The 20205-nt window shown below is 44.6% G+C and overlaps 8 protein-coding genes across 8 annotated transcripts; 2 read left to right on the top strand and 6 right to left on the bottom strand.

The window, feature by feature from the left end:
* Nucleotides 1-136: 136 nt before the first annotated feature.
* Nucleotides 137-5299, top strand: V865_003230 (uncharacterized protein; the record flags this gene model as incomplete). Its single annotated transcript, XM_066227027.1, has 14 exons — nucleotides 137-353; nucleotides 413-510; nucleotides 564-636; nucleotides 697-800; nucleotides 857-970; nucleotides 1042-1638; nucleotides 1695-2493; nucleotides 2552-2670; nucleotides 2733-2822; nucleotides 2883-3049; nucleotides 3105-3624; nucleotides 3682-3873; nucleotides 3927-4830; nucleotides 4893-5299. 14 exons carry the CDS (start codon nucleotides 137-139, stop codon nucleotides 5297-5299), a joined length of 4401 nt encoding a protein of 1466 aa, XP_066083124.1.
* A 293-nt stretch (nucleotides 5300-5592) lies between these two features.
* On the bottom strand, nucleotides 5593-7836 carry V865_003229 (uncharacterized protein; the record flags this gene model as incomplete). The annotated part of the gene is made up of 11 exons (XM_066227026.1): nucleotides 5593-5607; nucleotides 5675-5879; nucleotides 5981-6084; nucleotides 6179-6337; nucleotides 6411-6535; nucleotides 6627-6718; nucleotides 6819-6938; nucleotides 7098-7239; nucleotides 7306-7373; nucleotides 7433-7464; nucleotides 7528-7836. 11 exons carry the CDS (start codon nucleotides 7834-7836, stop codon nucleotides 5593-5595), a joined length of 1371 nt encoding a protein of 456 aa, XP_066083123.1.
* Nucleotides 7837-8880: 1044 nt separating this feature from the next.
* On the bottom strand, nucleotides 8881-9385 carry V865_003228 (uncharacterized protein; the record flags this gene model as incomplete). Its single annotated transcript, XM_066227025.1, has 2 exons — nucleotides 8881-9292; nucleotides 9375-9385. The coding sequence occupies 2 exons, from the start codon at nucleotides 9383-9385 to the stop codon at nucleotides 8881-8883; spliced, it is 423 nt and encodes a 140-aa protein (XP_066083122.1).
* Nucleotides 9386-9725: 340 nt separating this feature from the next.
* On the bottom strand, nucleotides 9726-10985 carry V865_003227 (homoserine kinase; the record flags this gene model as incomplete). Its single annotated transcript, XM_066227024.1, has 3 exons — nucleotides 9726-9950; nucleotides 10009-10128; nucleotides 10251-10985. The coding sequence occupies 3 exons, from the start codon at nucleotides 10983-10985 to the stop codon at nucleotides 9726-9728; spliced, it is 1080 nt and encodes a 359-aa protein (XP_066083121.1).
* A 442-nt stretch (nucleotides 10986-11427) lies between these two features.
* V865_003226 (uncharacterized protein) lies at nucleotides 11428-12273 on the top strand (the record flags this gene model as incomplete). Its single annotated transcript, XM_066227023.1, has 6 exons — nucleotides 11428-11454; nucleotides 11547-11579; nucleotides 11645-11707; nucleotides 11825-11848; nucleotides 11955-12030; nucleotides 12218-12273. 6 exons carry the CDS (start codon nucleotides 11428-11430, stop codon nucleotides 12271-12273), a joined length of 279 nt encoding a protein of 92 aa, XP_066083120.1.
* Nucleotides 12274-13450: 1177 nt separating this feature from the next.
* Nucleotides 13451-15864, bottom strand: V865_003225 (uncharacterized protein; the record flags this gene model as incomplete). The annotated part of the gene is made up of 3 exons (XM_066227022.1): nucleotides 13451-15286; nucleotides 15361-15528; nucleotides 15604-15864. The coding sequence occupies 3 exons, from the start codon at nucleotides 15862-15864 to the stop codon at nucleotides 13451-13453; spliced, it is 2265 nt and encodes a 754-aa protein (XP_066083119.1).
* Nucleotides 15865-17768: 1904 nt separating this feature from the next.
* On the bottom strand, nucleotides 17769-18735 carry V865_003224 (uncharacterized protein; the record flags this gene model as incomplete). The annotated part of the gene is made up of 5 exons (XM_066227021.1): nucleotides 17769-17858; nucleotides 17979-18205; nucleotides 18278-18307; nucleotides 18482-18566; nucleotides 18628-18735. 5 exons carry the CDS (start codon nucleotides 18733-18735, stop codon nucleotides 17769-17771), a joined length of 540 nt encoding a protein of 179 aa, XP_066083118.1.
* Nucleotides 18736-18931: 196 nt separating this feature from the next.
* On the bottom strand, nucleotides 18932-19876 carry V865_003223 (uncharacterized protein; the record flags this gene model as incomplete). Its single annotated transcript, XM_066227020.1, has 5 exons — nucleotides 18932-19012; nucleotides 19098-19321; nucleotides 19384-19440; nucleotides 19586-19667; nucleotides 19751-19876. 5 exons carry the CDS (start codon nucleotides 19874-19876, stop codon nucleotides 18932-18934), a joined length of 570 nt encoding a protein of 189 aa, XP_066083117.1.
* Nucleotides 19877-20205: the final 329 nt, after the last annotated feature.

Genomic DNA, 20205 nt, shown 5'->3' with positions numbered 1-20205 from the left:
TCTAAATAAACCTCAACCCCTCACCCTCCTCTTTCCTCGTTTCTTCTCCCAATTTCATCATCCCATCCAAGTCTCCCAAAGCCTGTTGGACATACCGAATCTTCCAGGTCTGTGAGATTTCCCTTGTACGGACACAATGGCATCCGATCAACCTCCCACGTCGGATCAAACATCCGAATTAGTACCCCCTCCCCTTCCTCAACCTACCGATAACATGTCAGAGGACATAAGGCGCCAAGTAGAGCAGGAGCAGGCTCTGGCCGATGCCCAGAGGAAAGTGAGGCTGCTGGAGGAAGAAGTGGAGAGAGTGAAAAATGAGAAGAAGGCTCTGGAGAATGACAAAGAGGGCGCTGGTGAGTTCCTTCTTGAACCGTTGGGCGTCAAAGGGAAACTGATTTGATGGAATATATAGTATCAACGACGAATCAGCTTCGAACGCAGCTTTCTGCTTTGCAATCGTCACATCATCAGTCTACTTCTGAATTATCGGTCTTGCAAACTAGAATAGAGGTAAACTTACCATGCTTGGAAGATAGAGGTAGAAGCTTACTTGTATCACTTAGGCAATTGAGCGAGAGAAGAAAGAGCTTATTGAAGAGACGGAAAGGTTACAACAACGGTCAAATAAGAACACTCGTAAGCTGTAGCTATCTCGAACGTTTGACTTCAGCTGACATCGTTATTGCGCTTTCATAGAGGAATTGTATGCCCTTCGAGCACAAAAGACCGATGCTTCTCAGAAGATTGCCCATCTGGATGTGGAAGTCTCTGAGCTGCGGATGACAACAGAGACAGCCAAAGTGAGTCAGCTCGCCAAGTCTCGTGGGTAAGGCCAAAGCTGATCATGATTGAACAGTTCAACGAGAAAAGATGTTCTCAAGCCTTGGAAAGTGCTCGAGCCGAGATCTTAAACCTGAGTAAGGCTGTTGCGGATGTCGAAGAGAGATTTGGTCGTTACAGAGCAGAGAAGGTCGGTCATTCTCCTTTGCTCCTGCATTTACAATACTGCTTAACGTATGCTGAAAGATCAATCGTGAATAGCAAGCGGAACAATCGAAAACGCGTACAGAACACGAAACCCTCCTAACACGTCTCAACACCGTCGAAAACTCTTATCGATCCCTTCAACGAACATACAATGATCAATCTCAACGTCTTTCCGAGGCTCATGCCAATATTGCTACTCTCACATCGGCAGCTGCCGCCAAGAAGGCATCTGTCTCGATGGAGTTCCATCAATTGATGGAGGAAAATCGAATATTGGAAAAGAGAGGTGAAGAAGCTCGAGCGACTGTTGCGGAGAGAGAAGCAGAATTGGAAAGAATGGCAGAATCGTACGGAGAGAAAGAAAAGACATGGGAAGAGAAGTGGAAGAAAGAGGAAAGAATAAGGAAGGAAGCTGAAAAGAGGGCAGATGATCTCAAGATTGTTGTGGAGAGATTAGCACTTGCTGGTGGAGAAGGAACGGACTTGAGTCCCGCTGCTGCTCTGGCTAGTGGTATGAAGGCTAGTGGAAAGACTTATACCCAATTCTACACGGACTATACTATCCAGGAAGGAAAGTTGAGAGCGGCAGAGAATGAAGTTGCGCGATTGACGGGATTATTGGACGAGATCGGTCAGGACATAGCTGAAAAGGTGAGTTGCTTCGCAAGTATGTGCTCTCGACCTGCAGTTAACGAACGCAATCGCAGAAACCTCTTCTCGACGAACAAGCCGCGGAACATGGCAGGGCGATTGAGAGAGCCAATGCTCTTGCTGCAGAACTTGCTGTCGTGATCGCTTCACGAGACACCTACGACACTCAAGTAAAATCTCTCAACGCTGCTGCTACCCATCATCAAGAAGAAGTCGCCTCTCTCCAGACTACCGTTGATGACCTTTCTCGTCAAGTTCAAGGTCTCGTGCGTCAAATCGCTATACGAGACGATCCATCACTGGCTGGCGTAGAGATGAACGGCGAAGCAACCGTAGAAGGGGATATCATTACCGATCATCTCTTAGAGTTCCGATCAATCAGATCGTTGCAAGAACAGAATCAGAAGTTACTCAAACTCACCCGAAGTCTTATGGCTAAACTCGACCAAAGGGAGATCAACAGGGCTTCAGCTGCACAAGAAGACTTGGATACTGGGGCGACGTTAGATCAAGCTGCTGATACCATTGAGAAATTACACAAACAATTGTTAGAAACTCAGAAGCGAGTCAACGAAGCCACGAGAGAAAGAGATTTCTTCAGTAAATTACTGGCTAAAGGTGAAGGCTTGAGATGGTCTCAGACTTCTTCATCAGATGGACCTCTTGAAGATGGATCTCTCGACGCACCTCACCAACAAGCTATCACCAACTTACAAGCTGAATTGGATATTGTCAAGAACAAAGCTGAAGTGGAGGTCAAAGAAGCCAAGGAGGAGATCAGAGCCAAGACTGAACAGGTTGGTGTGGCTGAGGTGGAGAGGGCAAAAGCAGAAGCTAAAGTCGGTCTACTCGAAGGTAAGCTGGACCAGGTTGCTGTGTAAATGGCAGACAGCTGACACCTTCCTTGGCTTAGAACAATCGCGAATGCTCAATGAAGCCAATGCCCTGCAAAAACAAGAATACACCAATCTTGAAACTCAGTATAGACAGCTTCAGAACGCTATCTCTCAAGCTCATAACGAGCAACGTAATGTGAGCTTGAAAATACTCAGGACACGGATGTCCAGGCAAAGTAGCTGACGTGAAACACTTAGGCCCTCGAACAAGTCGCTACTCGTCAAGCTGAGGCTGACAGGCTACGAAATGAGACAGCAATGCTCAGAGCTGAGAAGGAACAGTGGAAGGTATGTTGGACTCAGGTCTCCCGATCACGCAGATATATCCTAATCGTTCTCCTTTTGTAGAGTACGGAAAGTCGGTTGCAATCCGACTTCGCTCAAGTACAATCCGAAAGAGTCAAATTACAACAGCTCATCGATAACCTCCAGAACGTCGCTACCGAAGCTGAGAAGAGTAGGGCGGAGGAGAGAAATCAACTTGAGAAGAGGATCGAGGATCTGCAGCGTGAAGCGTGAGCTAGCTTGGCCTAATGTCACATCGTTCCGTATAGCTTACGATCTTCGTAGCACTGCTCTTCGCGGACAAATTGAACAAGCCCGTGCTGAGACCCGAGCAGCCGAAGCGAAGATTGCAGACTTCGACTCTCGATTGGCCGCTGCCACTTCAACAGTCCGAGCGGAGAAGGAAGCCGCCGAGGCACTTGCCAATACTCGATCAGCGGAGATCAAGACCCTCCAAGCTGAAGTTGATCGTCTCAAGACTGAATCGGAGAATAGATACAGAATAGGAATCAACTGGAAGAGGCGTGCAGACACTCTTACAGAAACTCAAAATACCACTGCTCAAGCGCATACAGAAGCTATCGAAGCTAAAGATAAAGAGATCAAAGAAGTCAATGAAAAGATTGAAGGTTTGAACAAGGAGATCGAGGGACATAAAGCTAAGATAAGTGAAGTGGAAAAGAAATTGGTAGAAAGTGAAAGAGTGAATGGATTGAAGGAGAATACCGTACAAAGGTTACAGGCAGAATTGACTAAGGCTCAAAGTGGTGGTGCTGTTCCAGCAGGAGGTGATAAGTCAGCTGAGGTGAGTATTTAGCTGAATGATTCCGAGTTGAGCGAGCACGGCTGATGACTCAAACAGCTTGCGGCTTTACAGACCAAACTTGATCAAACGCAGAAGGAACTGGAAGAAGCTAGAGCTCAAGCAGCCGCTTCTGCAGGCGGTGCTTCTACATCCATCAAAGCCGAGGGTGAATCTTTGACCGACGCTGAGAGAACAGAACTCAACGCGAAGATCGAGCAATTACAGAAAGAGAAAGACGAGGGTGATCAAGTGAGCTTGTTTGTATACATCGGGAAGCAAATTAGAGCTGACCGAATGACTAGCGATACGCCGATAATGTCACCCGAGTCAATCGAGTCAATGCCTCAATGAAAGGCCGATTAGACCAACTCACTGCTGAAAGACAGACCGCTCAAAGTACAGTTGAGACCTTACAAGCCAGAGTCGCTGAACTGGAAAAGAAGATATCAGAACTCGAATCTGCTGGTGCTTCCACCACTACAAGTGCAGGTGGTGAAGGTGTAACGGATCAAGCTAAGATCGACGAAGCTGTCAAAGCTGCCGTATCCGCTAGAGAGGCAGAACTCAGCGCCGAACATTCCAAAGCACTTGAAGCTGCTAGAGCCCAACCTGGCGACGGTAACGCTCCTCAAGTCGACTTATCAGCTAAAGAAGCCGAACTCAACGCGACCTTCGAAAACCGAGTATCCGAAGCTGTTAAATCGCAATCCGAAGCTATCCAGAATGAAGCAAACACATTGAAAGGTCAAGTAGAAGAGTTGACTACGAAAGTCAGAGCATTAGAAAGACAAGTGAAAACCGCTGAGATCAGTAGGAAAACTTTGGAGAGACAAAAGGCGGAAGTTGAGAAGAAATTGGAAGCTGCTACTGGTGGTGGTGCTTCAGCAAGTCCATCAACTACTGCTGTTCCCTCCAATACTAGCGCTTTTGGTGCCCCAGCGGCCTCGCCTACACCTTCGACGGCTAGTGCTCTATCGGCAAATGCTGGTGCTTTCAGACCTTCCAATCCTGCTGCTCCAGCAACAACCCTGCAAGCTCAACCGGCTGTTCCTACGCCTACGAATACCACAACTCATGCTCCCGCAACTACCGCCGAAGGTACAGGTGCAGGTGCTGTACGAGGTGTAGCTAGAGGAAGAGCTAGGGGAGCTGTCAGGGGAGCCGCTAGAGGCGGTGCGGCCACAAGAGCTAATTCAGTGCTGAGCAGTGAGTGCCTTGGTGAGATGTGATTATTGTGCATGGTGGCTGACATTTCTTTCGTTGTCTAGCTGTCAATGCGACTCTTAACCAAGCTAGTGCTCCATCCACTTCCACTCCTTCTACGATAACCTCTTCGGCGAACCCTACCTCCCCTACTGGCGGAGTGAAGAGACCATTGGAAGAAGGTGAAGTAGCTGGTGAAGGAGATGGTTCGTCACAGGGTGCAGGAGGAGATATAATAGCTCGTATACAGGGTGCAGCAGCTGCTGGAGCAGCAGGAGAGAGGGGGAGAGTGTTGAAGAGACCTAGAGGAGCTGGACCTGCTAGAGGAGCTGCCAGGGGTGGTGCGACTGCTAGAGGAGGCAGGAGGAGTAGCGCGGGTGGACAGGGAGGTGCAGGTGCAGGAGCTGGTGAAGGTGGATCTGGAGCTGGACAGCAAGGTGGCTCGGGTGAGGGTGGTGCGCCTAGTAGTTGATTGGGATGAGAAGAAATGAAGGTATATATTATTCATTATTGAGTTTTGATTATGCATTCTTAACGACTGTATGTATACATGTGAGAAGGTTGATCTCGGGTAGGCCGTTCGCGAAGGCTGACATTGCAGAGTAAGTAGCACGAGTATTTTCCGGACAGATCAAGTGGAGTACAACGATCCTAAAGCAGGCTAGGGATACAACCAAAATACATTGTCCTTGAGGAACAGATACTGTAGATAGATACGATACTATACAAATACAAGCTTACGGACTCAAATCTTGCTTTAAGAGTCTACAAAGTCCATGTCTATATATCGATCAACGATATCAGCATCATTTCTTTTCGGTTGGTAAACAATTATAGGCCTACTCACATATTTCTCGCCTTCCTTGATCTTCTCTTCCATGTACTCCCTCGCCAATTCCTTCCAATCACTTTCCACCAACCTTTCCACCCTCCTTCGGACATTTTCAATCGTCATGGGAGGATCGACATACCTCGGTGGGGGATTTTGAATAGCTTGGGATATCGCAGAGACGAATTGGTCATATGAGTGGGCTTGAACGTTGTATACGTATCTACGTTGTACAATCAGACAACATCAATTAGAGCTCCATCGTAATCACATCCTAATTTCCTTCACCGAAGAAAGGAAATGGGAGAATATAAGTGTACTTACGGAGGATCAAGCCATTTCAAGTAGTTGTGCTGCGATACCCATTTAGATCGATCTTGGGGGTTTTCTGGATCCCACGATTTGATGGGATTCAAGAATGGTGTTCCCTAATGGAAAAAAAAAGAGATTCAATCAACTCCAGTCATTTCACGAAGAACAGACGGTACAGTATGTATGAATACCTGCAGAAACTTGACTCACCATGCATAAAGCGACATAAGGTGAAGGTGACAAAGGTGGATTACCCACACCGATCAATATCCTCGAACTGGCCAATTCGTCGAGGAACTGATCGGGTCCAATTTTACCTAGATTCATGACTCCGTTGAGAGCTTGGACGGGTGTATCGTGGATCCAGCCCTATTTGCAAGACAAAGATGAGACTCGAATCAGCCCTTTACTCCAGCCTAAGTGATAACCTATCCATACTCACCTTCATATACTCCCCATTCACCTGATAAGCACCTCTAAAGCTCAATCCATCAAGTTGGGCTTCTCGGCTCGCCAATTCGAAATATGATTTGTTGAATACCGTCTCTTTCGCACCAAGGTGGAATACTACATATACATAAATAGAAAACAACTTCAGCCTCAATCCTTTTTCCACACATGCGCTGGAATTGGGATTGGATTGAGATACTATACTAACGACTAGCTTGTTTGGCTAACGTCCAAGCTGCCATAGGACGTTGATCGTGCGGTACGAAAGGATGTTTCATACATTCATCTTCGAGTGAGTACCTGATACACATTCAAGAACAAAAATATCAGCATTTGTGTTATCAAGCTTTTCTTTCAGTGTGTCTTATGAGACTTGAGTATACAAGGGGTATATGCTTACCCGATATATTGTAATTTATCTGTCTCCTCTTCGCCATAAAAATGTCTATCGGCATGAATAATCCATTTATAATCTAGTCCGAACCTCGTATGTGTATCAGGGAAGAAATGCATCGAGAACCTTTCATCGTGAGTTACACATATCAGCATATACTGTTATTACTTCTTCCTCACTTAGTCAGTAATGGATGGTGGGCTCACACTTCAAAACAAGAACAGAAACCATCATTGTCAGTCTGCTAGCATATAATTTTACGGTACCTCTAGGGTGATCGACTACTCACTCTTCCACCTCGGTATACCCGTAGGGTTCACCTCCGATTTGATACATTCCGGATCCTTGATACAGTCGTCTATCCAAGCCGATTTGATGATCACTTTCACTTGATCAGGGAACATTCGATAATATCGTAGTGTCTCGTCTGACCACAAGAGTATATCAGTTTACCCCGCTATGGCCCTCAGCTACAATCTTGATTGGTACTAACCCCAATCATTTATCCCTAGTAATACGGTATACCCCAGCTCCCTCATTGCTCTGAACATTGACATTGCCCTGTCCCTCTATATCAGCTTACTCCTCACTCACACTAATCAATCAAAAAAGGGACATACCAAACACCTTCACCTCCTCGCCATCCATCGATCTGCATTCAAGCCAAATCGAATCAGCACTGTTGAGAGAAAATGGTAAGAACAGTTATACGCACCACAGCCCCAGGCCAGGCATGTGCAAAAGCCAAAATCACCTTATCCTGATTCCTCCTACATTCTCCTTGATCCTCCAAACATCTCTGTAATTTCTCGACCTCCCTGTCGTTATATTCTTGATAAGTGGTTATATCCTGGTCGATCTCATAGGGAAATAACTGCTGAGACGGTTGGAGGATTTCAAGTGAGTTGGCCCACTGAAGGAGGTTTTGACCGTTGGGCGATAAGTTGAGGAATGTAAGGATGGATAGGAAGGTGAAGATGATTAGGAAGAATATGGTTGATTTGGATAAATGTCGAGTGGACATACTGGTCTAAGTTTGATGGATCACTTCAAGAAGCAAGGCTAATAGAGGTTTCAGGTGACTGCAGTTATCGATAAGAATAGTCAAGGTCAATGATGTGAATGAAAAATATTGATATATCAGTAGATCCAGTCAAAGTCAGCTAAAAGTCGTTCTCATGATATATTGATATGAGTGTCATTCATGGTAATTGCGATTTTGGTTGATGCTCATCTTCTAATCAGTCGTCATGATCAATAATCTCAAGCTTTTCTTCTTTTCCTTTCCGAGACAACCTAAGAAATGAAGCCAGCCGGGATAGATTGAGTTAGTACTATAGGATTGTTAGTATACGACGATCATTGGTTCGTTACTTTACGTAGTCCCGCCCATCAGCTGAGGGCCAAGAAGGCTTCTTTTCTTCGTACAGTGATTGTTCGGCTCGCTAGAATGGATGACCCTAGGTACCGCCCGTCCAAGCGTCGTTGTTGTAAAAAAACAAAAGTCATTGTCATACGAAAGAGAGCGAGAGTGAGAGTGTGAGTGAGTAGGAGGATAAAAAATTCAGGGTTTTCCACTGACGACATCTCCACACTTTAGCTTCCCGCTGTTTTGGCGATCAATCCCGTAAATACCTCGTACCTACCCTACCATTTCATCATTCAGATTCAGCCTACCCAGAACAATCTTCAAGGAATGCAGTAGGAGGAATGTAGTGCGCCTCCCCGAACAAGGTACCCACGTCCCCAATTGTCCATGTGGACCTTGAGAGGGGTGGGTTGATGTATGAGGATGCAGTATCGATTCTATTGTTCTTCTCCGTCTTCTTACTTTAGTTAATAAAACAATATGAAAAGGATCATGTTATAGTTTACAAACAAATCTTTTGGTCCTCGTATGATATTATCACTATCAAGTTAAATTCATCAGCATGTATCTGCTTGACCATTCGAGGTCGAGCGAGTGTTCAAAAAATATTCCATCAAATCACCTAGAACAACCCTTTACAACCTATTAAAACCTAGACCATATAGATCATCTTCACTCACTTCTTATAACCCTCACTCCTCAATCTTCCTTCCAAATACATTCCTGCTCCTCCACCTTGACATCCTCCATCATCTTTCCCGGAACATAGACCATCCCTCTCGGTGCCCCTCCTATCCCATATTTCATTCTCATATCTTCCAATCCAATCGGTTTCTTTATCCTATAACAGCTTCTGATCCTGTATGCATAATCGTATCCTTCCCAATCTTGATGATGTTCGTTGTACTCCTTATTCCCTATTCCATCTTCCTTCAGTCGACCATCTCTTTTCCGGATATGAGCAGGATGAGTTTCGCAGATGTAGGTGATAGATGATTTAGGTGCGGTCTCGTAAAACCATATCCTCTTGACTGTCTCTGGGTAGAATCGTTTACGGAATTCATGTGTTTTGAGACGTTGGACGATTTGTTGCATATAATCTTCTGTTGGACTATACGTTCCATCAGATATATCAGTTGAGATAGGTATCATTTGTATAATGGGCAAGTGTCTGTGGGTACAGACCAACTCACGTATGAGACATGGGGAGGATGATATCTATTTTGGGGTTATCGTGTTCCACCGTAATTGTGAATCAAGAGATGGGATGGTGAGATAGAGGAGAATGATAAAAGCTGTTAGTTTGTATGTCTGTGTAATGTGTATCTGTATCTGTTGGGTCATCATCCTTTGGGCTGTCACGATGATCCAGTGCGATATACCCAATGTGCCGAGAGATGTTCATGGTATTCTTAATGAACTATGCATGTGATATCGACCAATATCTTCCTATATGCTATATGTGTATATATACCTTCTACTCTATGACCATGGGATCATGGGATCATTATTGGCGTATACATCTTCTATACCCACAACCCATCTTACACCTCCTCAACCGTACTTCCCCTCTCATCGACCTCCAACAAACTCCAATCCACTTCCACTCCCTCGCTCTTGAATATCCTCTCGATCTCAGCAGCTATCGAATCGAAGTTGTGCGTCGCCAGCGCCAGGATGGTCGGACCTGCTCCGGAGAGACAAATACCTAGTAATCCAGGATGAGAGGTTGGCGTGAGTTCAGTAAGAATCTTAGGAAGTCCGGGAATCTACAAGACAGGTCAGTCACCCCCATGCGAGATCAAGATGGTTGTCGACTTCACTCACAAGGGTCATTCGGTAGGGTTGGTGGACTCTATCACCCATCGCATCGTATATGAGATCAGGGTCTGGAGGTGATCTGGCGAGAGCCGTGGTGAGTACAGCGAGTCGTTGAAGGTTGAATATCTGTATCAACAGGGGTTAGCCATAACCTCATTGACATGCAATACACTTAAATATCATCTTCACCAAGACAATGAAATCGTTGATTGAACATGTGAGAATGAAATGATCAATATCCAACTCACCAAATCCTTCCTTGTATAACTATCAGGCAATACTCCTCTAGCTTTAGCAGTCGCCAACTCGAATCTCGGACTAACAGCAATCGCTTTAATCTCCTTTGCCCAACCGAATCTAACATAATGTCCTATCCCATTAGGAGGTAACGGTGGATTCTTCCCCCAATCAGGTCCAGCATCAGGTGGGTATTCAGGTAATACTTCCGCAAGTGGGATGGACGCAGCAGACATATCTTCAGGCGATAATTCCCTAAGATAACTTCCTACGAATCCACCCATCAAAGCAGCAGTGACATTATCAGGATGTCTTTCAACCATCAATGCGAAATCTAATAATCTCCCTCTAGACAAATTCAAATTCCCTAATAAGTCTCCTAAGAGTACACCAGCAATGACTGCCGCTCCTGACGAACCTAATCCTCGCCCAAAGGGGATTTCATTATGGGCCTCGATAGTAACTCCATCAGGGAAGGTGTTGATACCGTGTGAACGGAGGACGTAGAGTGCTACTCGAGTGAGAAGGTTTTTGTATGGTGATAATGGGACGTTCTCAGAGTCTAAGCCTGTGTATTTGATGGTGGGTAATGAGGGCTGGTCGGAGGGGTTGGAAGGGATGGTAACTTTCAAAGAGAGTGACTTGGATAAGGCGATACCACACACGTCGAAGCCTGGTCCTATGTTGGCCGAGGTACAAGGGACATTGATCTTGTATGTCCTGGAGGAGGGATTGGAGGATGACATGGTGATGAGGGTGAGAGTGAGAGTGAGGGTGAGGGTGGTGAAGAGCCATGAAATGAGGATGGGTATCTATTTCTACTCCCAACTTTTTGGTCCAAATCCGAGTCCGAGTCCTGCCCGGTTAGATCTGAACTGGGTATCAAAGATGATGGTGTCCACGTGCAGTACACGTGTACCCGTGAAGGGGGTATATTTGTGTATCTGATGTGGCGGTATTTGCGGTAATTTATCCCATCCTCCCATTTGATTCCGTCGACCGTCAATACTCTCTACCTTTCTTCCTTCTCCTCGTCGTGATTCTCGATAACATCAAAACCAACATTCATCAACAGCAGTATCATTCCTTCTACCTGCTTTCTAGACTTTACTTCAGCTCCCGCAGCATACATTCATCGACTACAGCTTAGCGGGCACTCATCAATCAGGAGACGAAGAATCAGTCACAATGTCAGGTAGAAAAGTGATGGTTCAGGTATGTCCATTGGCTTCTTTCTCAATCCTTTTTGACTTGCTTTGGCGAGAGAGTGAGTCAATAAGCTAATTGCAAAATTGCAATCTGTATAGCCCATCAACATCATCTTCAATCATTTACAAAAGGTGAGCTCAGCGACGATTCATTTCGAAAGTCTTTGTTTCGGAAGCTCATCATGCATTTTGAGTAGCACACACGAACGACTATTTGGTTATTCGATAACAACAGTTTTAGGATTGAGGCTTATATCATTGTGAGTGTTTCTTCTTGCTTTGTACTGGGCAGAGTTCCATTACACGCGTAGCCATCATTTCCTGATCATGCTCTCGCATATCATATCAACTCAATGCTGATGAATTAATGAATGTAGGGTTTCGACGAATTCATGAATCTCGTATGTTTCAAATCCTATCAACCGTCTCCACTTAAAAATCCATATACGGAAAATGAAAAGTAGAAGAAAGATGGAGCTAATTGACACTTATGGTATTGGTATCTAGGTTCTCGATGATGCCGAGGAAGTATACGATTGCGCGACCAAACCAGGTCAAGAACCAAAACCTCGTAGGGATCTGGGTGAGTCTCTTATCTCTAATCCTTCTTCAACTCTTCATCTACATGCTGTGAATCTTTCATCTCTAAGTACACATACAAATACGAGATAGACAATTTGTCTGTACTGTACAGTCAGAAATACTTCCCCTTTCCTTTCCGAGCAGGTCCTACAGGAACGTATCGCTAACCTAGTCGCATCTGTCTGCAGGTCGAATCCTCCTGAAAGGAGATAATATAACGCTCATTCAACCTACCCAGGGATAAAATTCGTCTTTTTCCATCTCTTATCTCCCTTCCCATTCGTATACAAAATAGTATTCCCTCACATATCTCAAATGATCTCGGATCGATCTATGTAGAGAGGATAATGAAAGGTTTCCTTCCCCTTTCCATCAAAATCAGATGATCCAGGTAAAAGTGAAGTAATGGAAAAATTAACAAATATATCATGCATGTATGTTTTTAGTTTCAACATCTAATGTGGAAGATTGAGAAATGTGAATTTGAATATCGAACATCAAAGCCCTCAGGTCTACTCGAAGCAGAACGTACTAAGATTCATCCATCGGTTCCATTACATTCTCAGCCCAATCATTCATTTCACTTTCTTATTCTTAAATATCAGTATGTCTATCAGTATGATACAGAAATATACTTCCTCATTACATTATAGATTCAAGAACGTCTTTACTTGGTCTGGTTTGCATTTGCATTTGATATGATCGGACCATTCACTCTAAAGATCCCTCAAAAGCATGGATAATACCTTCTCATCTTCCACTTCGCCCGAACTTCATCCACATCCTCATTTATATCTAATGTAATTAATTGTACTGTACGAAAAACGGACCGATAAGTTTCGCTCAGATTGAAAATACAATTTCAATTGCTCTCCACTTTTCAATGCTCCTGTTCAATGGATAGACATACTTACTGATCAACATGATATTACAGTTGGATAAATCAGTACAGTACATCAATAAATGCCAATGTATGAAAATTTGATATATTGCGATTGTACAATTGATTATTTGGATATTGTTGATACATGTCAAAAGAAGAAACCCATCTATATTTTAATTTTTATATTAAAAGAGAGAACGTACGTCGTATGTATACTAACTGAAAAAGATAACCCAGAAAAGAAAAAGAAGAGAAGGAGAACAACCACCTATAGACTATGTAAGATGGAAAGAGTAAATTAAATTTTCGATTTTCTTGACAATTTCAATCCAAACATGTATGATTTACCAGCTTCACCGACTACACCAATTACTGTCCACTCAAATAATTTTACTACAATTAAACCTTCACTCTGACATTTCCTATTCTGCCCATCTCCCCTTCAGTATCTCCAACCGTACCCTTGTCCATACCCACTAGTATCATCCCAACTTATCCTCCTTCTCCTTTTCCCCTCCTCCTCCTCGATCTTTATCTGTCAAGCCTGTCCGCTATCCACTTCCATCCCAAAATGAACCGGGGAACTACCTCTACTCAAACTGGGTAATCTCACCGATTCATGTATGGACATTCCCATCGGAGCTAATTTGTGTGGTGGAGAGTAAGACTGAGCAATTTTCGGTTCTTTCGTATTGGGTGAATTGGATGCTGAGATGGGTGTCATACCGAAGGCAGCTCTCACTCCATGGATGATGTGGGATTGAGCCGCCGCATGAGTAGAATGAACGGGTGAGGAAGCTCGGGATGTGGCGGGTGAATGGGATGTCGAAGTAGGTTGGGAGTAACTAACGGAAGGTACCGAGGAAGTGAAAGAGCTGTTAGAAGGTGGTGGTAACATCCTATCTACCGGTGGAGGAAGGATAGAAGGTCCGTTCAGAATGTCTTGTACACTCTGTTTCTGTTGCTGATACTGATTGTATCTTCCGTTCCCATCTGAACTCAATGTTCGATGTAATTTAGGGGGCGACATCCTATTGTGATGTTTACCACTACTGTTGGAAGTAGGAGGGAAATGAGGTGAGTTTGGTGTAGAATAGTGTAAACTTGCTGTATAAGGGTGCGATCGGTTCTTGGCATCTCGAGCAGAATGCGAGGTGTGACCATGTCGACCTGAATTGGCGGAATGTCCTTCGACGGGCGAACCAGGTCTGGAAGGTCCACGTGAATGTAAGATCGGACTGGTAGCTCGAGAAGTGGGAGCAGTGATTGCTTTGCCTTGCCAGAGAGACATCTGTCTCATACTGGACAAAACAGGTGATGTCGCAGGTGTAAATTCCATATGAGCATGAGGCATGATCTCATTCATCGGTTCATCATCTGAATCATCACTTGAAGCAGGTGAAGGTGCAGCCGATACATGAGCAGAAGCCAATCCGCGATGAGCGTTCAGGTCGAGCGTATAGGGTCGGAGATGTCCCTGTGCAGGCGGTTGTATAGGTATAGCATGAGGTTTGCTGATACCGTACGATCCGTGAGGCGAATGCGAATGAGCGACACCCTGTCGTTGTCTTTGCAGAGCTTGAAGATGCTGGAATTGTAAAGCGGCAAGTTCTTGCGTCAAAGTAGCAGAATTTAAGTGATAGTTGGATCCTCCTCCTGGCGCGCTACCAGCAAATTTAGTTAAATCTTCCGAGGAGTTGTGTGTCGATCGATCCTTAGGTGTATTGGAGCTACTGGAATGATGACTGTCTCCACCACCATTACCACCTTGACCTGCGCCTCCAGCCCCACCTGCACCACCAAGGGAATTACCGTTGTGCGTCATGGTAAGACAGTTGGGACATGCTTGCGTCTGTTTCGCCACTTTCAATCGTTTCCTATACGATTTATGACATTCTTCATGACAACACGAGGGTGGGACCAAGTAAGTTGGGTCAGCGAGTGTGCCAGCCGGGACAGCAGGTTGATTTCCACTAGCAGGTTGGGCAGCTGAGACTGGGTATACTAGCGTACCACCGCCTGGAGCAGGGACACCAGATAATGATAGCCTTTCTCTTTCGTTGGAGAAACCATAGGGTGCAGCAGGGGCTGAACCGGGTGTACCGACTGGTGAGTTACCATTTGATTTTCTAGCACCGGCAATCTGTCGATGACGCAATTCCCATTCCGCTCTTCTGAACGCTTCGTGTCTTTCCAGTTCGATCAATTGGTCTGAAGCTGCCGCTGCTAAAGCCGAAATATCACTGATACCCCCACTGGTGGCGCCCATCTGGAGGGAATGGAGGTTGTAAGGGTATCCGTGTCGTTCGAGATCCATGTTGTAAGAAGGTCCAAGATGTGGGAGGTGATGTCCACGGTGATCGTCGTGTTCATGCTACAGATCGAGACGGAAAGTCGTGTCAGCAAAGATAGAACAGAAATTCATGACTCTTTGGAGTGATAACCCACATCGTCATCATATTTACTCTTTCCTCTATGTGAACCATTCTCATGAGCAGGTGGTAAGTGGATACGAGCGTGTCTCGTCAATTCATCCGAACGTGAGAATCGCTTATCACATCCTGGATGGGTACATGCGTGTGGTTTTTCTCCAGTATGCGTACGGATGTGTCGTGTCTGGAGCATCGAATATACGTATCAGTAAGCATCGCACGAGTGTAGCCTCACACCGCGAGAAGAATATTCACTCACCTGGTGCTCCAATCTGTAGAAAGCTCTATCACACAAGGGACACTTATAAGGTCTAGGGATCTTGCTCTTATCCATATTAAGTGCTGCTTCCGTCAAAGCCTTGACAGTGGGATCATTGGGGTCTAGTCTACCCGTGATAGGGTCTGGGACGGGTGTGGGTAGGCCAAGCGGATTGGAAGGTGTGACATTGGATTGAGTTTGATCGGAAGAGGCTGCTGCTCCCGATGCAGAGTCGATTGTGGGGGGTGTACCGTCTGGCATATTTGACGTCTGTTGTCGGTTTGTAGGCTATATAAGCCGGTGTGTGAAGGATGATTCGAAGCCAGAGAGGGAGGATGTGTCGTCCGGAGGAGATGTAAGTGAATAAGATGATTGGATGAGGTATAGAAGTATCGATGGATGGGATGGATGGATGTCAATCGAAAACGCGTAGACAATGAGTCGATGGCTAAGCGAGATAGCGGTGAACGAAGTTTTTTCTGTTCTAAACTATGTTACTATTACACGATCAATGTATCAGTATTGATCTTGTCTACGTTGATAGGATAAAGGTGTATGGATGAGATGGATGACTTGGATCAAAGGATGAAACAACCAAGGATACGATGGTGAATGAGGGGCACTGCGGGGGGTACAAAGAGCTAAATCGGGAGTGGAACGGCAATAGAGAGATAGAGGATATATATCCTCCGTCTATCCATCCAGTGTTGTGATGGTTGCTATCTCACCTTGTGTGGTACTGAGTAATGGTGGGTGCTGAGGATGTATGTATGTATAGGATGTGGAGTGATGACTATAGGAATGAAGATGAAAGATAAGAGAAGTGAAGAGATGAATATGAAATGCAAAATGAGAATGGATGTTGTACGGCGGAATTAAGGGTAAAAATCTTATTCCTATTTGCTTATTCCGCACGTTCAAATCCTACGACCCAACGACTACCCGAAATGGCTTATCTCTCTTCTTTTCCTCTTTGCCATTCGATCACTTCCTTTCCAGTAACCAATCAACAATGCATGACTCACCTATTTGAGTGGTATCCTTTCCTTCGTGTGGTACCATATATCTGTATCCGAAAAATGCTTTCTGAATAGTTCTTATGGATGATTTTGATTTTGACAATTTGATTCACTGGCTGGTTGATGAGCCAAAACCACGTCGACAAAGCACGCGATCGGGTGTTCCGCGGCCAAGAGATTTTATACGCTGTTCTCTACCGTACTTTCACTTCAACTCGATACCACTTGCTTCTGGTGAACGTTTGAGGCTTATAAAGTTGTCACAGTAATCTTCGAACAATGTTATATGTAGTAGACGATATGCAGATAGATGCAATAACAAAGAAAACAAAAATCAAAATCATAAAATCTGATGCTACTTGCTAAACTAACTACGTACGTATGTATAATCGATTGGGGGGCAAAAAAATTAAACCTCTTCTTCCACAAGTACTTGCCGCCAGGGCCCCATAGGGAAACATCCAAGGTAAAATCAAGGCGTACAAAATTTTATAAGGTCAAAGGTATTATGATGCGATTCGATTTTGCGTATATCCGAGAATGGAATAACTCAGAACGGCGTCGGATTTCCCTTTACTGTGACTACTGCACTGCTGCACTCTGTTACGTTGGTTTGTAAGCTTGTTTACACACATGCGCTTGGTGGATCTGTCTGTTGCCTTAACCGGGAAATTCGGGATATGGCTTTGTATGCCACTACAGTAATTATTTCAGTAGGGTAGTCAAGCGAGAGATGAACACAATTCGACAGTGGGTGCACCGCTCATATACGTAGTACATGCTGTAGTCAGGTCATAAGAAGAGCACATCTGCGTATGAACTACTGTGACACCCACCATATGACGCAAGTGATCTGCGACTGCTGTACAGTGCAAGTTACAACTACAGACAACAAATCTGTCTATATCCTGCGAGCCAGAAGAATGACTCCATGCAGTGCCGCTCGAGCTAGTGGGGCATCTCCAGCGGGGTATGCATTATGATGATGGTTGTTGTTGTTGTTTGCATTTGTGGTAGATTTAAAAATTTACCATGTTCGGCCGCGGAGGATAATTGGAGCTGAGCAATCGGAAAAACAATTGATTCTGATGTATGACAGAATATCATGACATGGCAATTACACCACTTACTTCCCTTGAATCTTTCTTAGTAACTGGAGAACGTCAGATGCGCCATGCAGATCGCTGTGATGGCAATCAATCTGTAATCGACGTTCGGTTCAATTTCAATTGAATACTATAATGGTCATGTACAAGCACCATTAGCAGTCAGCCAGACATGATGAAAATCAAGAGAGAGTATAAGACGAGTAACGATCAGAATGGGTTGATGATCATTTGTTTCGTATTCACTCACATGATAAGACCTAGCATCCTTGTGATTCTTATTCATGAAACCGATATATGTTCCTTCACCTTCAATCCTCTTATTGCGGTCTTCAGTCCCATGATCGTTCCGAAGTCTGATCGCACCTCTTCTCACATACGGTCGGTAGGAATCCAACGTGATTGCAATTTCTTTATCTTCACCGGTGAGCAAATCCTTGAAATTTGTTTTGAAGCCGAAAGCGTCTTTTGGATTAGCTGGAGAGCAGGTTTGTCGCATGTTAGTACGTACTTCAGTTTGCCCGACGAGCTCAGATCAAGAGGACTCACCACCAAGGTATAATCCATATATCTTGAAGGCTAATCACTCAGAAGGAAGTTCGAAGATTGAGAAGAAAAGCCCAGGACAAATGTATGTGCAAGTGAACATTCGATTGTTCTCGTTATCGGTAATCGCTGATAGAAGTTTGAAGTCGGAGTTCCACTTAGCCTTTGGAAACTCCTCAGAGCTGGTCGATACCAACGACAACTCACAAATCAAAGCGTTACTAGCTGTGAAGGCTTTCCCGTCACTCTTCAACAAAACATTGCCTTCCTCATCTTTGACCACATAATCTTTCTGTTTCGTAGAAAAGGGACAACCATCAGTCACCTAACCAGTTATCCCAAATGTCACTTACACCGCTGAATGACCATTGCTTCTCGACCTTCAATGTGCGAGGACGATCAAAACAGTACTTGAGGTCAAGTCCCACCCCGCTTTGCAGATGCTCGTTGGAAGATGACATGATTACTGAGATCCAAAAGACGTTCAACAACACGTCAATCAATAAGCATCTCAATAACCAGAGTACTGAACTTGATGACATCATATATCTTTCTGTGGCAACAGCTGTCTGTGACTGAAGCCTGCCGACTACGGCTGTGAGATCGCATGACGTGTTCATAACATGGCATTTACAATGAAGAGCGCGTATATCTAACTTAACCAGTAAATGATTCACTACAGATTGCAGTGATAGCTAGAAGGGAATAATCGATATTTGGAACGAACTCTAATTGAGGCTATACGTATGAGATAAACCAGAAGACAGGTCAGCTCAAGTGTGAATACGTACTCGAAATAGATATCGTTTTCAACTCAACTTACATGAGTATAGTCAAATATCGTATCATAATCATTCAACAAACCTATCACTGCACCGTTACCAAATTTCTCTTGGTTCGTCCTGTCATGTCCTGTATCATCTCTCAAGCTTATCAGACCCCTATGCTTCATAAGATCCATCCAGTCCACCACGATTTCCTTGTTCATCCCCGTGAGGTAGTCTTTGAAGTACGTTCTAGATCCACGTCCACTTCTTTCTCCTGGTCCTGTGGAAAGGAATGTCCTGTCATCAGCTTCCACCCAATGGGCATTGTATCAAGTTACTTACCTCTGTAGGTGAACATGAGAGAAATCGAGAATATCTTTTCCTGTCGAGAGTTCGTATCTGCATTCGGCAAGAAGACATCAAAATGATCTTGTGGATGATTACGAATGCATGTGAATATCTCTCGGCTGGACTGATCAGTAATTCCTAGTATTATTGGTATTGACATTAGCACCAATGGTAGAGCGCATCGGCACAAACTTACGGATCAAATCAGTACGGTATTCTCGATGACCATGGCTTCGCAAGAGCACTTTCCCATCTTGATCTTTCACCGTATAATCTAGCTATACAGTATATATATTCATTGTTGTGTACTGTTATGGACACGAACACAAAAGAAGAATTGTCGATACCCGACAGCACTCACACCACTGAAAGACCAATTCTTTCGAATATCGAGTTGCATATGTCGGTCCGAACAGTACTGCGGGTTCAATCCGACACGATGCTCGAGGACAGTCGAACGCCATTCTTCGGATACGTCTTGAGGCATGTTGGAATTCATTGAATAACAATGAGCACATATGGGAAGTATAGCTCATATGTTCATGTAAATGTATCACCTCTTCCAGAATAAAGTGGCTGATGACATCACGAGAGTCGCCTCCCTATTGATGACATTCAGACAGCAGTCTCAAAAGGTCAGAATCTGACCACTCCTTCTACACTCATCCCCTGTGGTCTAGATATACGCACCTCGATGTATATCGTCTTCTCCTCTTTCTGATCCTGCCTACCGCATCATACATAGGCTTCCTGAGGTGTTCCCCCATCATGGCGATGCATTGGATCGTTGAGTTCGTTTTCGCCACCCAACGCCAA

The sequence above is a fragment of the Kwoniella europaea genome, chromosome 1 (assembly GCF_036810445.1).
Source record: "Kwoniella europaea PYCC6329 chromosome 1, complete sequence".
Lineage (NCBI taxonomy): Eukaryota > Fungi > Basidiomycota > Tremellomycetes > Tremellales > Cryptococcaceae > Kwoniella > Kwoniella europaea.
The sequence above is the reverse complement of the archived record's forward strand: the minus strand, read 5'-3'. Positions and strand labels throughout refer to the sequence as shown.